At 32.3% G+C, this 16,506-nt stretch overlaps 1 protein-coding gene across 1 annotated transcript; it reads right to left on the bottom strand.

Moving 5' to 3' along the window:
- Positions 1-7,014: 7,014 nt before the first annotated feature.
- On the bottom strand, positions 7,015-11,790 carry LOC138307663 (uncharacterized). The gene is made up of 4 exons (XM_069248481.1): positions 11,216-11,790; positions 9,118-9,157; positions 7,985-8,089; positions 7,015-7,670 (listed from the first exon to the last, which is right to left on the bottom strand). The coding sequence occupies exons 1-4, from the start codon at positions 11,534-11,536 to the stop codon at positions 7,258-7,260; spliced, it is 879 nt and encodes a 292-aa protein (XP_069104582.1). The 5' UTR covers positions 11,537-11,790; the 3' UTR covers positions 7,015-7,257.
- Between the last annotated feature and the right edge of the window lie 4,716 nt (positions 11,791-16,506).

The following is a 16,506-nucleotide window of genomic DNA, read 5'->3' as shown; positions in this document are numbered from 1 at the left end:
AGGTTTTTTTTGTCATCTCTGCTGTGTTAGTGATAATAGGCTTTTTTGTCATCTCTGCTGTGTTATTGATAATAGGCTTTTTTTGTCATCTCTGCTGTGTTATTTGTGATAATAGGCTTTTTTTTGTCATCTCTCTTGTGTTATTGATAATAGATTTTTTTTTGTCATCTCTGCTGTGTTATTGATAATAGGTTTTTTTGTCATCTCTGCTGTGTTATTGATAATAGGTTTTTTTGTCATCTCTGCTGTGTTATTGATAATAGGCTTTTTTGTCATCTCTGCTGTGTTATTGATAATAGGCTTTTTTTGTCATCTCTGCTGTGTTATTGATAATAGTTTTTTTTGTCATCTCTGCTGTGTTAGTATAATAGGCTTTTAGCTGTGTTTTTTGTCATCTCTCTGCTGTTTTAGTAATAATAGTTTTTTGTCATCTCTGCACGTGTTATTGATAATAGGCTTTTTTGTCATCTCTGCTGTGTTATTGATAATAGGATTTTTTGTCATCTCTGCTGTGTTATTGATAATAGGTTTTTTTGTCATCTCTGCTGTGTTATTGATAATAGGTTTTTTTGTCATCTCTGCTGTGTTATTGATAATAGGTTTTTTTGTCATCTCTGCTGTGTTATTGATAATAGGCTTTTTTGTCATCTCTGCTGTGTTATTGATAATAGGCTTTTTTGTCATCTCTGCTGTGTTATTGATAATAGGTTTTTTGTCATCTCTGCTGTGTTATTGATAATAGTTTTTCATCTTGTGTGTTATATTTTTTGTCATCTCTGCTGTGTTATTGATAATAGGTTTTTTTGTCATCTCTGCTGTGTTATTGATAATAGGCTTTTTTGTCATCTCTGCTGTGTTAGTGATAATAGGTTTTTTTGTCATCTCTGCTGTGTTATTGATAATAGGCTTTTTTGTCATCTCTGCTGTGTTAGTGATAATAGTTTTTTTGTCATCTCTGCTGTGTTAGTGATAATAGGTTTTTTGTCATCTCTGCTGTGTTATTCATAATGGGTTTTTTTGGTCATATTTGCTGAGCTATTGATAATAGTTTTTTTTGTCATCTCTGCTGTGTTAGTGATAATAGGTTTTTTTGTCATCTCTGCTGTGTTATTGATAATAGGCTTTTTTGTCATCTCTGTTGTGTTAGTGATAATATATTTTTTGTCATCTCTGCTGTGTTAGTGATAATAGATTTTTTGTCATCTCTGCTGTGTTATTGATAATAGGTTTTTTGTCATCTCTGCTGTGTTAGTGATAATAGGTTTTTTTTGTCATCTCTATGTTTTTTTTGTCATCTCTGATTTGTTAGTTGATAATAGGCTTTTTTGTCATCTCTGCTGTGTTAGTGATAATAGGTTTTTTTTTGTCATCTCTGCCTGTGTTAGTGACATTAGGCTTTTTTTTCATCTCTGCTGTGTTAGTGATAATAGATTTTTTTGTCATCTCTGATGTGTTAGTGATAATAGATTTTTTGTCATCTCTGCTGTGTTATTGATAATAGGTTTTTGTCATCTCTGCTGTGTTAGTGATAATAGGTTTTTTGTCATCTCTGCTGTGTTATTGATAATAGGCTTTTTTGTCATCTCTGCTGATTTTATGATAATAGGTTATTTTGTCATCTCTGCTGATTTTGTGGTAATAGCCTTTTTTCATCTTTGCTGATTTTGTGATAATAGCCTTTTTTCATCTTTGCTGATTTTGTGGTATTTATCAGTGTCCCGATATCAATGTCAACGTCATCAATAAACAAGTGACATCATTTTATGTTGTGATCGCCGCTTTACGTCCAAAGCTGCCGTTGGAAAGCCAATGCGTCGTGGTCGTTGTGTCAAAATAAGCGACGTTTTTATTCATGTTAAACTGACCTTAAGTACTAATAATACATATTGACGGACAAGAATTTCATTGATGAGTGTCGTTGATTTAACGAGTATGAAACGAACTTGATCTTGATGGAATTGTTTTGATGACTATCTGGCGGGAAATAGACGATGCCGTATTGTGCGAATGCTTTTGCATGTATATATGTACTCCGACATTGAGTATTATTTTCTAGAAGCAACTATGAAGATTTGAACTCAATAACACGTTAACTGAGTATAATTTAACCCTAAAGATGTTCCCAATTAGAAAAATTTAATATCAATGGATTCTTTATCAAACGATGACTTTTGAATACTAATTAGTGTCATTTTGCTGATGAAAATATTACTACACCTTATTCGCATATTTCGTTAAATACACGTTACCTTATTTCCGCCGTATTTCTACCGGCTAAAAAGGAATATGATTGTTGTAGAAACAGGTGACACTACTCGTTGTTGTTGAATATGGAATTTATTCCACACTCGTAATTCGTCATCGCTAAAGCGCGTGTCTTTTGTAACTTTTTATAAAATAACTCGCATGGAATGAATTCAATATTCAACAACCATTTATTGTGTAACTTCTTTTTATTTTAAAGGTCAACTTTGATGAACCCTGTTTATTTTTCAGTTTACCTATGATGAGTTTGATATGATAACCCTGTTTATTTTCCAGGTGACCTTTGATGAGTTTGATATGATAACCCAGTTAATTTTCCAGGTTACCTTTGATGAATTTGATATGATAATATTGTTTATTTTCCAGGTTACCTTTGATGGGTTTGATATGATAACCCTGTTTATTTTCCAGGTTACCTTTGATGAGTTTGATATGATAACCCTGTTTATTTTCCAGGTTACCTTTGATGAGTTTGTCGACTACTACAGTGGAGTGAGCGCCTTTATAGACCTGGACGAGTACTTCGAGGAGATGATGACGAAGTGTTGGCAGTTATAGTGATTATCATTTCCATACAGAACTTTATCTACATATTCATTATGAATTCTATGTAAAGTACATTACAAATGAGTTATAATTGTACAAATGCTGTTGATTTTAGATTGATTTTAGGTTTTGTTAACAAAAATATCTACGCAATTATTATATTTATTGATTCAATAGTGTAGCTCGAAATAACGGTGTCAGCCATTAAGCATAATAGGTCGGGTTCGTACATTCGTTCTTTGATATCTATAGTGCTTTTCATATGCAATTGATGCTTTGCCGTTCAACTTATACAATCAAAATATGAAATCCGATTTCAGATTTTCAATGGTTTGTGCTTTATAAATTCAATATATATATATAATAAGTATTTTCCAAATAATGTTAAGGTGTAAATTTCTTAAACTGTCATTTCGAGGTATGGTTCTTTCCTCAATGCCATGAAAAAACGAATTTTGATGTGTAATTGTATCACAACATTGCATTATTACAATGATGGAAGTCGTACAAATACTGCTTTAGAAAATAATCTTGCCAGCATGTTTAATATGTGTTATTTAAAACCTCAGGGCAATCTATGTGAATATGTCCATTTGTGTCTAAACATGTATTGCATTGATCCATAGTTTATTGTAGTGAAATTGCTACAATGCAGTAATGCTATTTAATGATATATATTAAACCATTAAAAAGATATTCCGTTCAAATCTATGAGATATGTGATCAAACATTAAGTATCTATAGGATTCAGTTATTTATATATTGTATATCCATTGTATATTGTTAGAATCATTTGTATGATTGTTGTCCACGCTCTGTATCCTTTATATCTATAATAAACTAAAAAGAATTTCTGTGTGATGCTGGTTTATCTCTTACACTTACATCTAAAAGCAAAGCGTATAGGACTCTTTCATACGTGGATATGAAGGATAGGGATATTCAACCCGAGGGTCACAAAATATAAAACCCGAGGCTTGCTGAGAGTTTTACAACATTTTGTGATCCCCAGAGTAGAATATCCCTATCCTTCATATCCACGTATAAAAGAGTATTTTTCTCTTATAACTTGACATTTAATTGCAATTTTACTACTATTTTTTCTCGGTTTTTTTAAAAATAAATTCGAAAAAAAGGCAACTGCAAGTTAATTCTCCATTCATGAAAATTGCATATTTTCAACGCAAATTCCGTTGTTTGTATCTTTTAAAGTTAATCAATCCTAGAAAATAGTAATATTGCTGTCGTTGTGACGTCACGAGGCTTTATTGCATGGGTAGCCATGCAATACAGCCTCTGGCGACATGAGTGTATTGCCCTAGACCAGTAAGTATTACACATGTAGGTATGAGAGAAAATGACATCCATGCTGGAAAGTATATAATAATAAGTAAAAAAAAAAAAAAAAAAAAAACACCGAAATTAGACAAACGATGTTAAGGTTATATTCAGGTGAAACTTTGAAAACAAATTACATTTGTAATTTGCTTATGTTATATGCACTTTAATCAATTGTGTTTACCCGTCTGATGATCAAATTCATTCATTTCATTAATATTTTTCCCTAACTGTGCAAGTTGCAACGTCCTTCGTGTGTAGTTATGTATTATTTGGTGTATATGTATGGTGTATTTCAATACATTTGTTGATATATGTTACAAGTATTAATACTACGATATCAAAAACATTTTTCTACACGTTTAAAATTATATTTAAAAAATGCATTCAAATGGTTATACTGCGGAATCGATGGTCTATAGGTGTATGGTAATCAATTATCGCACTTACTTTTGTTAATTTGACTTTGATGTTTTATCGGAGGGACACTCTTTGCCACTATCTCATTTCAGGGAGAGTGTTGAAACTTGTTTCATCATAAGACATATTACCAGCATAAGCACTATTGTATATAAATCTCTGACCTGATCAGGTGACGTGATGCCATCTCGGGAACAGAGACATGATACTAGAGGTGTGCCCAAAAACACGTGGTATATAACTATTTCCTATTCTTACAAACTGTGGACTTTTGTAAAATATGCTTTGTGTATTTGAAAACGAAGTAAAAAAAAAAACAAAAAAAAACAACATAAAAACATCTGAATATCTGCTGAAAAAAAATCCCTTGTGATGAACTAGATAATTTGTCCTTACTTAAATACAAAATAGATAACGTGAATACAGAAATATAATGCGATGGTGATGTCTTCAATAATTTTTGTTCAAAACTGTTTTAACATAAAACCTTATAACGTGTTATCAAATTGTCAAAACTATACTTTCATTTACTTGTATAAAATAATCTAAAAAAACCTGGATTATTGCAATACTCCAATAGTAATAAACTACTACGTGTAGCCATGTCACTATTCTGTTGTTTCCTTTCAAAATTAGAAATTATTATTAGATATGGGTTTTTTTCTGAAAAAAGCTGGAAGAAATGTATCATAACTTAGGTCCTAATTACCGCGCGATAGTTGACTGTCACTAATACCAAGCGGCAAAATAGCGAAATAAAGCGTGATGAAACAATGATTTACACAGGGAATGCTTGCATTAAGTCTATCCATACACATGTTCTAAGGTTAAACGTGATATCTATAAACTTTTCTTTTCGGAAATGGACATTTAACAATCAAACACCAATCATAACAACATTTTATCCAGACTTCGATGGAGTCTCTACATGTACTAAACGAGATATAAATATAATGTAGGTCTCCATAACAAGTCGACGGTCTAGATCTGGTATGTGATCTGTCCATGGATCAGTGATCATGATCACCTGGAATGTAAACAACGAACGACACAGGGGAGGTAACTCGAAACACTTAGATTATTGATAAAGGGACTTCACTCTGATTATCCTCACTGACATTACTTAAAGCAAAGTGAAACTATCCATATCGCGTATTTCACAGAAAATAATGTTTATCAAAGATAATGTCATGACCTAAGACATACGAATTTATAACATTAAATCAATGTGAGATTCCGTTTAAATCTATATAATGATAAAGTTTTAATTCGCTGATTAGCCTCTTGTACATGTAGTAATATTCAACAACTGTGCGGTAACTAGGAGACGTCAGGAAACAAAATACATTTACATTGAAATGGCATTTACTAGTATATGTTTAGTATTTTTATAGACGTAAAAATGAGTGCAGTATTTACAGTAGTTCATGAAACTTAATGAAAGTTTACTTATTTCTAATACAAAATTATCAAACTCAATTTACTGTTTAATGTATTAGTCACTGTTAAAGCATGTGATATAGATGTATTGCATGTCTCTACGTCTACAGGTACATACTTCTGTCACCAAATAATCATGCAGGTCTAATTACTTAGCAAGTACAAGAAGCGTTTGTTTGACAAGATTCGATTTTTCAAAATCACGCGGATCGAATGTTTTTTTTAACCTTTTCATGCCGTTGTTTATACATTATACCATGCTACACAACGACTTACGAGTCCACAGTAATGCCTAATGTTAGCTATGGTGCATACACACTTTAAAGAAAACCAGTCATGTTCAAGAACACCTAGGAAGATATAAAAAGAATGTTATAAGCATACCTAATATCACTGGTTTAAACAGGGTCTAATATCTTCAGGATCTGTTCTGGTGAAAAGTCATTTCTGTTCTGATGACAAACATGTTTCCTAAATTAGTAATATAAGTTGTTGAGAATAGGAGTTAATATAAAACTAATCCATGTATGGTGATGTGCTTGATTTGAAGCTATTATGAGCTATCTGACGCAAATTGTGAATTCTCTGATTTGACCATACTGACGACAAACTAAACCGATATTTTCTAAATTCGTTAACTGATAATATAAGTCTGTATATTCTAAAATTAACAAAACCAGCTTAAATATAGTTAAAACTGTTATTTTTCAATATTTACTGATAAATTTCAAATGCACTGCGATACGTATACGCTAACGAATGGTATTTGTTTTATATCAAAAACAGGAGCAGACGAATAAGTGTTTTTCTTCAGTTACAGAAGTTAGTTACTTTACACCACTACCACCATTGACAAGTTTGAGCTTCTTTTTAAAAAAATATATGGCACTATGCCCTATTAGGAAATAAGAACTGCTTGTGCATGCACCAAAAGCAAAATTAATTATTTTATATGCATTTTTGTGTTTCTTTAACAGCAGGTCATCGAAAACAAAGTAGAAAAAATTATAGTAATGTTTTATTCATAACAATACATTATCAAGCACATAACAAAAAATATAACAACGTTGAGGGAAATATACGACTCTTAAAAAATGGTTCCCATTGCGAATCTTTTCCCCTCTAATGATTAAACTGTCATAACTTTATTTTTCAAAGAACATATAATACATCAAAAAATATGATGATTAAAACTGCCAGTTATTAAATCAATGATTCCGGGAAAACATGTCCTGAGTAGTGAGTATGTCAAAGTTTAAAGATTCCGAAGTAGTTTGCGTAGGGGAATTTATAGATGAGAGGTGGCTCGACGAACTCGGATGCCAAGGTATCCCCCTTCTTAAGGAACAAGGCCCCACAAAGGAAACTAGTGTAGAGTCTGTCTGTCTCCTGGGCCGGGATTCCGCCATATTTCCGCATCATCTGGATGTGTTGGCCAGTGTTGGGGAGATTGATGTTTCCTTTCTGGATGTTATGGTAGAACGTCTGGCCTTTACTGGACTGACCTTCATCCATCTTACTGAACTCCACCGAAATTGTAGAATATATAAAGTACATCCCCCTCTCCGATACCTCGATATTTGTGCCGTTTACTTTGATATCATCCGATTTGAATGATGTTACGAAGTCAGGGTTTGCCTTCCACTCAATATTATTGTTCTCTGAAAAAAAACCCGAGAAGAGACTGTTTTTAAAGTACATTCTGTGTTTTATTAGAACCAAATATAAATTTGTATCTTTTATTAGATAGAGGCTAAATATACTTTCTATCTGCACTCCATTTACATTAATTACCTTATGACAGACAGAATTATTCTATCCTTTTTATAGTTTATTTCCACTGATAGTCTATACTCGCTTTAAAAATATATTAGTTTTAATTAATATCATAATTTTATGGAAAATATTCTGTAACCGTTAAGAATGGCGTACAACTGTTCAATTAGTTATTTGAGTAACACGACTAAATGGTTACCTGTAATATCTAGGTGTAAGTGAGCTGCTGAAGGTCGGCTCTTCCACCACGTGAGCTGATCTGTGTCCTCATCGACCCCATTTAATGGTATGTAGTTCTTGCCATCTATCAATCAATTATAAAAGATAAGTTCATATCTTTGAATCATTCATTGACGTCATTTCTCTTTTATAGTGCTATCTTACCGAACCATACTCGCCTACTGTACTTGCAGAAACAAATACCTAAATACCTGATTATATCAGGATTTCTACCATTCGTCCTGTTACTGTAAATTGTGTCACAGTGGTAATGATGCTTTGGTTTTATCCCATGTAGTTAGTGATAATCATGTATCTTTGGCTCTTGGTACAAGAGATATATATGTAAATAGAGGCACGATTCATGATTAATTTACAATACTAATAAGGAAACGTCTATGTGTCCCTTGTTTATATTGTTATATCGTTGTCCCCACATTTTGTTCTAATTTAACACTGGAAACTTGTTAGGTAATTAATTCTGCTGATTTATATCACCAATGTAAAACGGTTGTAATTTTAGTAAATACATAATAGATCAAAATATTGACTGTAAATCATGAATAACTAATTCAAGGCTGGTTAGGAATTTTGAATTCCAAGTTACCACATCAGCTCTATAATTGTCTGTATTCTAAAATTGGAACCAGCATACTTTTAATGGTAATTTGATGATAATCAATACCTACATGTAGTTGTGCAATACAAAACTGATACAATTATTACAATGACATTTATTGTAATACTATACCTATCTTAAGATGGTTATTAATTGAATCAGGACTACATATAATTTGTAATACACATTTACTGGGGTTTAGATATTCACTAAAACTTAAATACTACAATTTTAATTCAGTTGTAGCTCTACTTTTCTAACGTAACGCGTGGTGATTTCTACCAACATGTCTTTTCTAAGATAATAATTTCATTTGATGATGCAATAAAAAATCATATTTATAAATACATACAGTTTTGATAACGAAGCACTTTGTTTTGTATTTACTTCTACTCTTTATTATTATTGATTACGCGTGATTTCGAAAACTTGTGCGAATCAATCATCTCCACAAACAATGATTCGATATTTTTGTATGATTACTATAATCTTACCATCGAATTCGGTGTTGTAGCGTCTTTCCTCTTTCAGAATCTACAACAGTCAAGTTATTTTAGTTTATTTACATATTGAACAATGACAATAAACGTGAACCTTTTATACATTTTTTATTACACGTTTGAAAGTTTTCTTAATCAAATTCGATTTTTAATCTTTAAGAATATAAACGCGCATACACTTTAATTTTTAGTTCGGTTTTTGTTTACTTCAACCTTACTTCAGCATTTGATCCAAACCGATGTTGCATCAGTTATGTAATTAGATCACATTAAGAGTAGGTTTACAGTAGAATTACAAAGGATGTGTCCCGTATCTATAGTGTATTTCGTACCGAATTCACTATACTGTGAAAATATAGCCCACCGAGAGACTACCGACATCAAACATTTTAACAAGTAAACAATTGCAAGACAGGTACTTGAAAAAGACATATACACAAGGAATGTAGATTTATGATATTAAAAAAATCAATACAATAACCATATAGACAAAGTGTGCAGTCTATTAGTAAGAGAGATTTCAATACGTCTTTTCATATAGAACGGTACAACACCAGGACAATGCATGTGTAATGTAAACCATATGTGTAATGTATTTAACTAGAATACACGTCATCATACACCTGTGGTGATATGACCGACAATTTTGTTATTTCGTATATAGTAGACGCATGTATGCAGGATATAACAGGTCATTTTTCAACATTAGATGCAACAAATAAGATAATTATAATTCAAGCAATTTGAAATATAATGTCATTAATAAATTACATGACGACAGGACATATTCCTTCAATTCGATTCGTATGTAATATGGCAGATGTGTCGAAACACGACACTGGAAATTTTCATGAAGCGACAGCTGCAAGATAGCACACGTAAAGTTGAATTGTCCAGCTACATGATAGCACATGTAAACAAATCCGAATTATCTAGCTGCAGCTTGCAAAATTCGATAAATAGATTAAATTTTAAATGGTATGTATTTGTTCTTTTTACACATCAATAATGCAAAAAAAGTTCATTGTACAGAGTGCATATTTAGAAATTGTGGGGAAAAATGTATTAAAATCTGATGCAATCATGAAGCTGACTTATCATTTATTATATACATTGTATTTGTAATTGTAATTAAGAATGTCATGCCAGTGCCAACATTAACTGCCAAGATATATAAATAGAGTGTATCATGTGATGTAAGCTTGAGCTGTCATTGTGTTGTTAGACACGAAGGCTGAAAATGATAAATGGAAATGTAAACAAAACCTTGTTCAGATACCTTGTCATTCGATGTACACAGTGGCTGGTAGTGTGGCTTGTCTGTTGGTCATGTGATGTAAACATTTGATTTAAACTTCAAATTGTATGTTAATATTAATTGTATCTCTTCACCTTTGATGTGATAATTAATTGTGTTTCTTTTGCTATTATGTAAACATTAATTGTATTTCATCTGCTATGATGTAAACATTAATTGTATTTCTTCTCCTGTGATGTAATAATTAATTGTGTTTCTTTTGCTATTATGTAAACATTAATTGTATTTCATCTGCTATGATGTAAACATTAATTGTATTTCTTCTCCTGTGATGTAAACATTGATGGTATCATATGACACAAATACCAGCATTGACTGTAAATATGAAGCGCTGTTATCAAATAAGTGTTAAATGCAGATATACATATATGTATCAGAGATAAAAAATGCAGGCAATGATAGTGTAGCTTACATACAGATTACATGCCGAAAGCAGCATTACATGTAGCTGCCGTTCATTATCCAGATATTTTATGTTATGATATATACGATCAATAGTTTGTTCATCCCTCATTATTCATATACAAACGTGTAGTCTAAACATTTAATATATATGTATATAAACTGGCGGGCAACACAGCGTCTTTTGATTATTTAATAAACCTAACTTTAGATATTTTATAAATAAATGTTGTTTATAATACCAACTACAACTAAATAAATGTTGTTTATAATACCAACTACAACTATTCGTTGTATTACTAAGACTAGTATGCAATTTGCCAGTGTTATTGTTCACTGATCTTATCGACAAATAAAACGCTAAAGACTTACAATTTTCACAGCTCGCTGTATGTCGGTATTGTTGTAACAGCATAAGAACTTGTTGGTGTCCGTCCTCACTTTGTAGTCAAACAAGGCTGTCTCCTCCTGGCATGGTACACACAGATCGTCCGACAGACTATCTGGGTCAGGGCCTGGGTCACTAGGCCGGACCTGGCTGTATACATGTAGACCGAGTAGAGTAACCAAGGCCAGGAAATTCAGCACTAACGTGGTGATAAAGGCCCTTTTCCACGTCTTGTCACTGTTCTTACTACGATCCTCAGTGTCTCCTAGGTTTAACATATCGGTGTATTCGTTTTCAGCCGCCATGTTCACGTTGTCAATAACCACTTTAGACTGGACGGCCTACTTTCGTTTTGACCGGGTATTCCCGATGACGTGAGGTATAAACCGATATGCTCCATTGTGTGTTTATGAGCGTTAAGATAATTATGTGCTCAAAGGGGGTTTAATAACCACTTTGGTATTTTCAACTTCCCGTGGTAAAATATCTAGACTCCTATCATAAAAATTTTAATGCTTTCGGCCTGTAGTAATACCAGGCATTTGTATGTGACTAAATATAAGGACTACAATTACCTTTGATTTGGTAGTCAAGTTACATATATGTGTAATATACAATCATCTTATTGAAATATGAATTATAATTAAAAGTAATCCATCTTGGTGTTTCAGTATATTCTGATTAATAATCTGAATATAGCCTGAACAGATTTCGTGTTAATTGAAACAAACTATACACATTAAAGACCGAATCTGCCCAAGTACATTTCATTTCAGCAGAGTAAACTCATTATCTAACATTTTTTCTCACTGACAAAGATGGTTCTAAACAAAAAAGGTTGCTTTTTGTATTTAATAATTCACAGAAAGTTTTGCTTTCATTTTCACTTCCTGGTTCATACTTTCTGAAAACACGTCAGCGTATTCTGAGTAACTGTCTATATATAAGTGTACCTCATACAAGAGTCACCTTCTAGATTGTATGGGGACTTTGTGTTTGCGCAATGTACGTGAAATGTGTAAATTGTTTGGTTATTACCAGGTTAGGTGTACATAAATATAGTTCCCCTAAATAGAAATTAAGTGAATAGGGAACATATCGTACAGCTTTGATATCCCCAGTAAAATATATTCCAAATGTGTATAAATTCGAACCCTTCATACAGAGTTGTAATATATTTGTTTTTCATTATTGTTGAATGGAACCACTTATACATGTACCAGTATATGAACAGGGATGTTCTTGTTTCAAATTTGACAATGCCAATATATATCAAAGTTTATGTTGTGTATGTTTCTCTATACTCATCTGTACTCATAACTATCGACAATTTTATGTTTTCATACATACTTAAATAATTTGCTTTAATTATAATCACATTTATTTCCCTTCTATTATCATTGACTGTTGTACTCCGTTGTACATTATTTAAATGAATTTTGTTCTGTTATGTCTCTTAAATTGCAAATCTACCTTGACCTACTTAATATTTCATCTGGGTGACAGTTTGGTACGTGTTTAGATCATGTTCTCATGTTCTATTTTTGTATTTGATAAAAGTGGTAAGACCAAATAAGAACAACCTTTGTAGTATTGTACCATACTATTATATTGATATGATAGTTGATAGGGGCTATTTCTCTTAAAGTTGTATGGTATATAACTTTCGCGAAATGTTATATATATCTATTTCCGTCTGTCTGAGTTTTAAATTTTCCGATTTTACCACTTTTTATAACGTTGTAGCGCTGTAAGAATTTTAATTATAAAAGTAGAAAGTATAAAATAGACTCAAAAGATGCCGAATCATTCCGAAATCTTTCGAGCACCGTCTCGACAATCTCGCAGTAACACAAGGGTTGTGAAACCAAGAGAAAATGTCAACAATTTTTCATAAACAAATCATGTGGGCGACCTCAGCAGACTGGATCTACAAAGAAAATACTGGTCGCACATTACAATATTTGATACACACATTATTTTACTGCAATGTGTGAATTGACTGTTTCAAATAATCATTCTATGGATAAATACCAGCATGATTCGCTCATATTAGCCAGAAGGAAAACGTAAACAAACACATGTACGCTTACTCTATCTAGCTAGTTACCTGGCTCAAACGTCAGTCACGTGATATGATCCGACAAAAACCCGAAGTCACTGAACATGCATGGCGGTGATTGAAGGCGCTTTATTAAAAACCAGGAACATATGATACCGGCTCTCTTATAGGCCGACGTATGCTTTGGGGGAGCTAAATCATCAAGTTACATGTCAACGTTCAAAATATCAAATGTTTAAGTGGCATATCGTTACAGTGAAATAAGCATGCGATATAACTAAAGCATTTTATTATTCTAGTGTTTAAATAATTTATATGTGCATACAAATGATAACACGCAACGATAACATAATTTCCTATTTAAGTCTTATTGAACCTTCGGCTGAGTCATATCTATTGTGAGTAATAGGGCAGGCAAAAAGGAAGTAAACATTCGTTTTACAGATTGTGATACAAATTATGCCATTTGTTTTCTGTGACAAAACGCGTTTAGTAAAAATAATAACACTTTTGCCTTTGATAGAGAACGTTTTGTCAATGCGATACTTATATGTCATATCATGTAGTTGATATCAAGTTATAAAATCATAATTTGATATCAGCCCAGGCTAATAGGAGTTATATGCGTTTTTCACTCAGGATTTTAGTGTTGTCGCTTCGATCTGTTTTCGGTGCAGACTTCTCAAATCAACTGGTATAAATCTACAAATCCACAACGCCAACAAGGAAGCATCGATGGTCAATTACGTAACAAACACAAACAGGAAACAGTATTGGATACCAATAAACTTAATGGCATGTACATGTATCTATCAACAAAAAGAGACACGGGACTAATTTGAACAATTAAATAGTTTCCTCATAGAAATTTCCTGCCGAACTCCTGACCGTTGGAATATCATTTTTGAATTAATTTGTTAAGTAGAGTCCGTTCAACCCTATTTAATGAATGTTTTATATTGTTAATTATTTTCAACTTCTCTTTTCTTTCAAAATGTGTGATAAAAAGGATATTATATGATAATTTGGATATATCACCCTTCATCAGCCCTTGACCTGATATCAGCCCTCGGACCTGCGACACTTGGGCTGATATGACGGTCTTGGGTGTGACATAAACATGTCATATAATAACCTCTTAGTCTTCAATCTAATTCTTCCATGTGGGATTTCCATTATTCACGATGAAGAGTTAACATATGTTAACTCACACTCAAGTTTGGCATATATCTGACTACTGATGCTGTAAACATTTTACAACATCATAATAATCAACCTGTAGAATTGATTTGTTTTCTTCATATTTTGTTTTATAATTTTTCTGGATTTTTTGTCACTTCTCATTGGTCAAAAACACGCCACGTGATCACCGATAAAAAACTATATTGCACGATTTTTCCGGAAGTAGTTTATAGAAAAAGTATATTGCACGGTTATTTTTAGATAACGTTATCGTCGACGTTACCAAAACGCTTAGTGTTCCTGGCGCTTTGAAACAAACGTTTTGATGACCTAAGTTTGAAGCGTAACCACGAAATGTGACAGACGAAGTTGATTGTTTAGGTTTCTAACAAAGATGATGACGACTTCCAGCTGATGACTACAGTTTAAGCTTTTAAAGTTTCAATATAAACACGGTATAGGAGAGTAGGAAACAATCGAATAACATTCATTAAGCGTCTGGAGCCATTGAATAGTGAATACGTTTGATATTTATTTTTAAAATTACACCTAGGCTACTTACAACAAATTAGGCCTAGGCTAATCCTACTGTATGTATACGACTTTCATCTTACGGAATGGAGTACTAAGCATAAGATAATGTATCTTAATGTCAATCTGAATCTGTTAATATATGTTTGACGTCGAAGTGTATTATTTCAACGGAGAACAAACTATACATTTAATTGACTGTCCTTAAGACATGGAGCTACATGTATAATGGAGTACATGTACATGTATGCAATTTACAAACACGCATGCACCGGGTTCATGTAATAAAAGCTTGAAGTGCATCAATTGATACTGTTTTAATATGTTGTTTTTGAATTATACTTGTTACAAAGTCATAGGATTGTAACTGTCATCACGAAGCAGAATTTAAAATGCGATGCTCATTTAGTTTCACACTCATTTCAAAATGTAACAATTTCAGAAAAAATAATAAAACAATTATAGCATTTTGATTTCGGTCAATACATGGTTATATCGACCACAGAAAAAATATCGACCTCGGACTACGTCCTCGGTCAATATTTTTTCTTTGGTCGATATAACCATGTATCGACCTCACCAAAATGCTATATTTGTATATTATTAAATAATTAACGATAAATAGGCCAATTCGCAATAGAAAGACATTTCAGACATAAATCTATAATTATAATTTTCATCTATGTGCATGATGTAAAGTTCTAATATCAATTTGTGGTCTTCCGTCAAACGGATTAATGTTTCAAGAGAAATAATACTTTTTAGTTGCTATCATTGGCAAGGAAATAAATCAAATCAATTATTTCAAATATTTCAAATGAAATAACGTTGCGTAATGACCAACTTGGCTTTGCGCTTCCAATTGATTATTTTTATTTCTATGAAGTATCTACACATTCTTGACGAGATTCGTAGTGTGATCATACGATTTTTTATATATTTTGAGTTCAAATATAAAGACATCAAAACCTCAGACCAACTGAGAATTATATGCCTATGGTCTTTGGTCCCTCTCTTAATTGGATTTATTTAGATATCTTTAAACAATTTTTTGTACATGTATACATGTATACATGCACCTATCACAGGGAGATAAAGCATGTCTTTCATCTTACGTCCTTGGTACGTCGCGATCGACATGTATACATTTAGTAACTAATATAATAAATGCAATAATTTTAATCAATATTAAACAAATATATTGGCATGTTTCAAGGTATATCGTCTATGCTTGACGTTGGTCTATTCAGTGTATTACATATAATACAGATAAAATTCCTATTAGGTTAGGGAATGGATAACATTTGTTACACTTCCTGGACGAATGTCTAACTAAACAATCCTTTAATTTTAGTTTCAACTCCTTGTTTTCAACTACAAAACGTTTAGGGTATAAATGCAGAAGATCTACATTGACGCTTACTTTGGATTTGTTATCCTCGAATATGACTGCATCACTCTTGCAGAAAATCTGAGTTTGGTTTATGGTACTTTTGTCCC

This window comes from Argopecten irradians, chromosome 14 (assembly GCF_041381155.1).
Source record: "Argopecten irradians isolate NY chromosome 14, Ai_NY, whole genome shotgun sequence".
NCBI classification, from domain to species: Eukaryota; Metazoa; Mollusca; class Bivalvia; order Pectinida; family Pectinidae; genus Argopecten; species Argopecten irradians.
This window is presented reverse-complemented; position numbering and strand designations above follow the sequence as displayed.